The 5,753-nt window shown below is 43.3% G+C and overlaps 1 protein-coding gene across 2 annotated transcripts; it reads left to right on the top strand.

The window, feature by feature from the left end:
* The first annotated feature begins 261 nt into the window (after window positions 1-261).
* Window positions 262-4,792, top strand: LOC124704365. 2 transcript variants are annotated; one of them, XM_047236618.1, is made up of 6 exons: window positions 262-537; window positions 846-1,688; window positions 1,824-1,909; window positions 2,552-2,686; window positions 3,166-3,648; window positions 4,231-4,792. In XM_047236618.1, the coding sequence occupies exons 1-5, from the start codon at window positions 262-264 to the stop codon at window positions 3,341-3,343; spliced, it is 1,518 nt and encodes a 505-aa protein (XP_047092574.1). In that variant the 3' UTR covers window positions 3,344-3,648; window positions 4,231-4,792. The 2 variants fall into 2 exon arrangements, with proteins under 2 accessions (XP_047092574.1, XP_047092576.1); XM_047236620.1 differs by lacking the exon at window positions 3,166-3,648.
* The last annotated feature ends 961 nt before the right edge of the window (window positions 4,793-5,753 follow it).

Below are 5,753 nucleotides of genomic sequence, written 5' to 3'. Positions count from 1 at the left end.
TAATGTAAAACTCTCTCACCGGCCCAAATATATTGGCGGGCCATTATATGCTAGCTGGACGGCAACGGGCTACGAATGCGCGGCTAGCTTCTCAGCCCTCCACGCCATCTTCTTCCATGTCTCTCGTCTATTTTGTCTCATCAAAACACACACAAAAAAACCGTCCATTTCCGTCCGCCGCCGCTCAGATAGGCGGCCAACGGTGTCACTACCGCCACTCCGGCTCCACACGGCGAAGGCAGCAGCGGCAACAGAACAATTATGGCGCTTCGCGCGGCGGAGCTCCGGCGACTCCTCCTCCTCCGCGGCAACGCAGTCCTCCCGCTCCCGCTCGCGTCGCGCTGCCGGCCGGCGAGCACGTCCGCCCGTGACGAGGGGGGAGCGTCCAGCAACGCCTACGACGTGCTCGGGGTGGGAGAGACGAGCTCCTCCGCGGAGATCAAGGCCTCCTTCCATCGCCTCGCCAAGGAGACCCACCCGGACGTCGCTGCCGCCGCCGGTTCCCGCCGGTTTCTTCAGATCCTCGCGGCCTACGAGGTATCCGTTCGATTCAGTTGTGCTGGCACGGATGCATGATTTAGCACTAGCCAACCTCGTACCGTGTTGATTCCAATTTTGCTTTAAACATGTCAACACCGGCTCTAGACTGTGTAGACAAATGACCAATTGGGGATTCGCCCAAATGAATTGTTCATCTGGGAAGTGGAAATTACTTCAGTGCTAATACGTGCACTTGCATAGCATAGGGTTCACTTTATTACGAAGCAAGAAGCAATCAACCAGAAGCCCGAAATTGTGTTCTGTGGATTGCTCACGGGCTCACGGCTGCTTTTCCGGTGTTGCAGATTCTATCCGATTCGCAGAGAAGGGCTCACTACGATAGCTTCCTGCGTTCGCAGAGGGTAGTTATGCAGAAGCATCCTAGGCCATCGCAGAGTGTATATCCATATGGTTCAGGCATTGCGGTGCCTAGAGAAAGTAATGTTGTCGAATGGCTTAAATGGTATAGGCTTACCGTCGACGACATTGTCACGAAAAAGAGGATTGCCACTGGCTCAAGTTATTTTGATAGGCTTGAAAGTGAACTGTACTCCGCAGTCCATGCTGCGTACTATGGCCCAGAGGTGGAGTCCATGGATTTCCTTCCTGATTGCTTTGAAGCTGAGGAGAGGTCTGTGTGTGAGACCTCTGAGCTATTGCACCTTGTATCAGGCCGCAATCTGTTTGGTATTGTTAGTCTAGCTGATAGCGTCCAAGAGCTGCCAGATGCTTGTCATCAGAAGCTGCCACATGCTGGTTTTGGAACTTACGTGGTTACTCCAAACGTTACAGCAAACACGGAGAAAGATTCAATACCTAGTCCTGTAAATATTCACAAGAAAGCGGACGAGGATAGTGAGAGCCCCCCATCAGATGCTTACAAGGATGTTGAATTGCGAATCTGTGGGAGAGTAGTGGCCACTGCAAATAGGAGGCTCAAGTGCAATTGCATCGACAAATCAGACGTCGAAGATCACATACATGTGTTTCTTGTTCCAAATGAAGTGGCTGCATCTGATGTGACACAGGAGCATCTCCTTTTGGGAACAATCACTGGGTTGGACACCACTGGGGAGGAAGGATCTTGCTCTGTCTATGATGGCCGTGGAACAGAGACCCATCTAATTGTGAAGCATAGGACACTTATGGTATGCATACCTTTTTCACATTATATTAAACAAAGTATAAATGGGTTAGCTACAATTTATGTATCAGTTTGTGTAATTCAAGTGGCACATCTCTAGACTGCACTTTTGTGTCAAATATTGATGCAAATTCTGTAGGTTAAACACATGCATTGGTATCAAGTTGGAGACAAAGTTTCACCCTGTGAGTGTCGATGTAGTAGGGCTCGGTTGCCACCTAGCAGGTATGCCTTCCTTTCTATGTTCCCGTGTGGGTTGTGCTCATACTTTATGTGTAGGAACCGTGGGAGATTTTTCCTTACGAATAGTAAATTGCAGTGAACTCATCTTGACATTAATTGTTAGCAAGGAACATGTAAAGGACACTCCAGGAGGATTGAGGTGTCAGTTGTGGTCAACGGTTTACATGCTTTGTTGTAAACCGCTAATTCTGTATGCCTCTCAAATTACGACAATGAAGAGCACTGTGGCCCTACACTCTGTTATTTATGATTGCAGAATTTGAACACCCTGCAACACACTCAATCAGAATCAGAGCAGTCACTTAATTTGGTAGTCAAGCGTGTAAGCATGAAGTGTCTTTAACGACTGGGAAAGAAGATCTTCACATAGGTGTTCAGTTCAGAGTTACTATTTTTCCGATTGATAAGCATTGCATGTTCACTAGTATTGAATATAGGAATATTTCCCTCATCCAAACAGTAGTGAATCAAAGAATTGTACTACAACTCAACAAGTAATTTGATTGTCAAAATAGATTCAATGCCTATTCACCTATGATTATGAATATAGAAATCATTCTTACCCCTCAAAATAGTACAGAGTATGGCAATAGTAAGCCTTCATACAATATTCTTCGCTTGCAGGTATTGGCTTTTTGAGCCACGTTGTTACATGCATGACACTGGTGGTTGGTACATCGAGACATTTGGGAGAGACAAGAAAGGGAGGACAGTTCTTTCACCAAGACAGTGGGATGGTGTCAATGAGCAATCTGAAAAGTAAGCTTTATACGTTCTGATATGGCCTATCTTGGCTTGTTTGGTTGATGATCTTTCCTTCTCTTGTTACATCTGCATAAACAGACAGATAAGTCATTGTCATCCAGATTGGTGATTTCCCAGCTTTGCAGTTTCAGAGTCAAACTTAATGTCTAGTTTCTTCTGTTGTCCCAGGTTCTTGTATACGGCATATTTTATTTGAGATTTACTATGGACATGCATTCACATTGAAAATATATTGAATTGTTGCTTCTGAATTGTTTTTGTAGAAGTTCGAGTCGCAACTTGCAAGGGCTGCAAACCATACTTTTTTTAGACGCCATCATACTTATGTTACTATTTTTAAGTAGGGGTTTATTCATTCATTTTGGTTAAGACTTGCCTTTTCATAATTTTTAAATACATGTGTCACTCTGTATATTCTATCTATTCATATATTGTGTCACTATGTACTTAGATTCTCTTAACCGAAATCGCAGGAGATTGCATCCAGCACTGTATCTGGTGGCTCTGGCATACAGATCTCTAGACCTTGAGGATGCTCGAAGAAGAAAATGGAACATCAGGAATTTCCTACAGCTGCAGTTATCTCATATCCGTCAGTTAAGCAAAAAAATGTTTGATGGGAAAAAAGGATTTGATATGGGAACACCATGAGGAATGGGCAGCAGTTTTAGGATAAGGATATCCTTCTTTGGCAATTTCTCTAAGCTGTGCTGAAATGCCTTATTGGCTCTGGCAATCCTATCTTTGGGAAGTTGTAGCTATGTAGCATTGTGGCCCTGGATAAGGAATTAGGGATTTAATAATGCAGCTCTCTACAAATCATCACCAGAAGTCCAGAACCTTCCTAAGTCTGTTCACTGTTTTGCATGCTTGATGTCTACCATTGGTTAACAATATTAACCGGGCTGATGGCAGGAATTGCAAACAGTTTGCATGAAATAGCTGATCATACCATGGTAAACTAGCTATACCCTTGACATTCTAGCATTGTGTCATTTGTTCATTTCTTACAACTTCTAGCAAATAGTTTATTGTTTAGAAGGGCATCCAACACTACACAACTAAGAACCCTAAACTCGAAAACAATACGTCAAGGGCATCCAACACTACACAACTAAGAACCCTAAACTCGAAAACAATATGTCAATGGTGAAACTCCACCTGTCATTTCCCTAGTGTGCAAGTGAATCTGATCTTCTGGGGAGGAGGAACACTTCTCTGAGCCTTGGGTAAACGTCTCGTCAATTTGCTGTGACCTTAGAGTGGGAAAATCAATTATACATGACTGCAGATATTTGCATTTCATAGATATGTCCTGCAGAGGCATAAAACATATAACTGCTGGCATGTTACTATAAATCTTTAATCCACATTTTTTTGTTTGTTATTTTACAGTGGTAATAATGTTGTAGTATTTGAGTTTTGCTTTTGTGTATCTGTACATTTCAGTTGCAAAGAAATGTGTTGCATGTCTCACATTGGTATCCAGTAATTAATCATTTGTATGCTGATTTTGCAGTTGCATGTTTTTTCCGTAGGTGTTGGTGTCCAACATAGTGCCCATGCGTATATGTCTGGAAGTATCTTAAATCAAAACTTACGTGGAACATGAAGCGCCAACTTAATGGCGTATTGTTTGGCTTAACTGAGCGGACTTTCATCTGCTTTGCATACCAATGTTACCACTTCATCAGTAGAGAAGAAGCGGTGTTACCTGCTGGCTGGTATATTCAGAAAGAGGAATGGCTGTAGCCGCAAATCTGTGAAGTGTGATCGGGTACTTGGTTTGTGCTTTGTACTATAGACTTGCTCCGGTACTCCTCCCAGGGAATAAGAGCACACGCCTATCTTCTTGAGAACTGAGAAAGCCGAAAATGCAAACTGTCTGGTATCATAGACGAAGGAACAACGAAGCCCTTTCAAGCATTTAAACATCTGAAATCTCTCACTGGCTTTTAACTAACTGTCCGTGGCTTCTGCTTTTTGCTAATGGCGGTTATATTAGTTAGCTTAGATGTGCTATCATGTATGAAATGTGCAACTAAAATGTCTGTAACTGAAGTTGGGGATTTGATTTTCTACTGTACAAATTTCTCCCAATGCTGTGAAAACTGAAAACAAAAACTGATTAGCTGCCACATTAGCATTTTCTTTGTAGGATTAAGATGCATAATATTAGCTACATACTAGCACTATTGCTAGTCTAAGCCGTTAAACCCGCTTTTCAGAGACTTATACCTTTGTGGAATCTTTAAACACTTATAGACCAATTTCTCCGCCACATTCTTTTCGTGCGCATTTCAAATATGCAGAGGCCATATCTGATCTTTCAAACATTTGAGTTTAATAAGAAACGCATTTTGCTGAAATTTTTTTATTGGTACCTTCAGCTTTTTTAGATTCACTCATTTTATTTTGTATCTAGTCTACCTTTAATATGTAGATTCACTCGTTTTAGTCTGTACGTATTTAGTACACTTCAAAATCAAATATCTCAACGACTTCACATTAGTGAAGAGCGAGTAATTTGCCTTGGGGTCCCTATCTGCGAGCTCCAATTGATTTTAAGAAGAAGGCTGGTCATCCTTTTGCGGAGGGTGGCTATGATGATTTCTACACGGAGTTTAAAGAGGAGGGTACAAGGGATTACCAGCATGAGAGGGGGAAGGATGCATCAGAGGTTATACCCCCACCACGGGCTCCTATGGGTGGCCGGGGAAGGGGCAGAAATCAGAATATGCGTGGTGGTAAGCTACCAGTCTACCGAAAATTGACAATGGCACCAGCGGATACAAATATCCAGTGAACATAATTCTATTAGAGACTTGATTATGTTTGAACCACATATCACAGGATCCAAGCGCGAGGAAGCTGAGTTGAGAAAATTGAAAGAGGGTTTGACCCCAAATGCTAAGAAGAAGAGGGTTTCTGAAGAAAATCATCCCCCATTGGCGTCGGCTGCGAAGCAGCCACGCCGAGGCCAATGAGTTGTTTAAGTGCGAACTGTCGGGGGCTTGGGAACGACCCGGCGGTTCGAGAGCTTCGCGGTTTCGTGAAGCAA

Source organism: Lolium rigidum, chromosome 3 (genome assembly GCF_022539505.1).
Source record: "Lolium rigidum isolate FL_2022 chromosome 3, APGP_CSIRO_Lrig_0.1, whole genome shotgun sequence".
Lineage (NCBI taxonomy): Eukaryota > Viridiplantae > Streptophyta > Magnoliopsida > Poales > Poaceae > Lolium > Lolium rigidum.
This window is presented reverse-complemented; position numbering and strand designations above follow the sequence as displayed.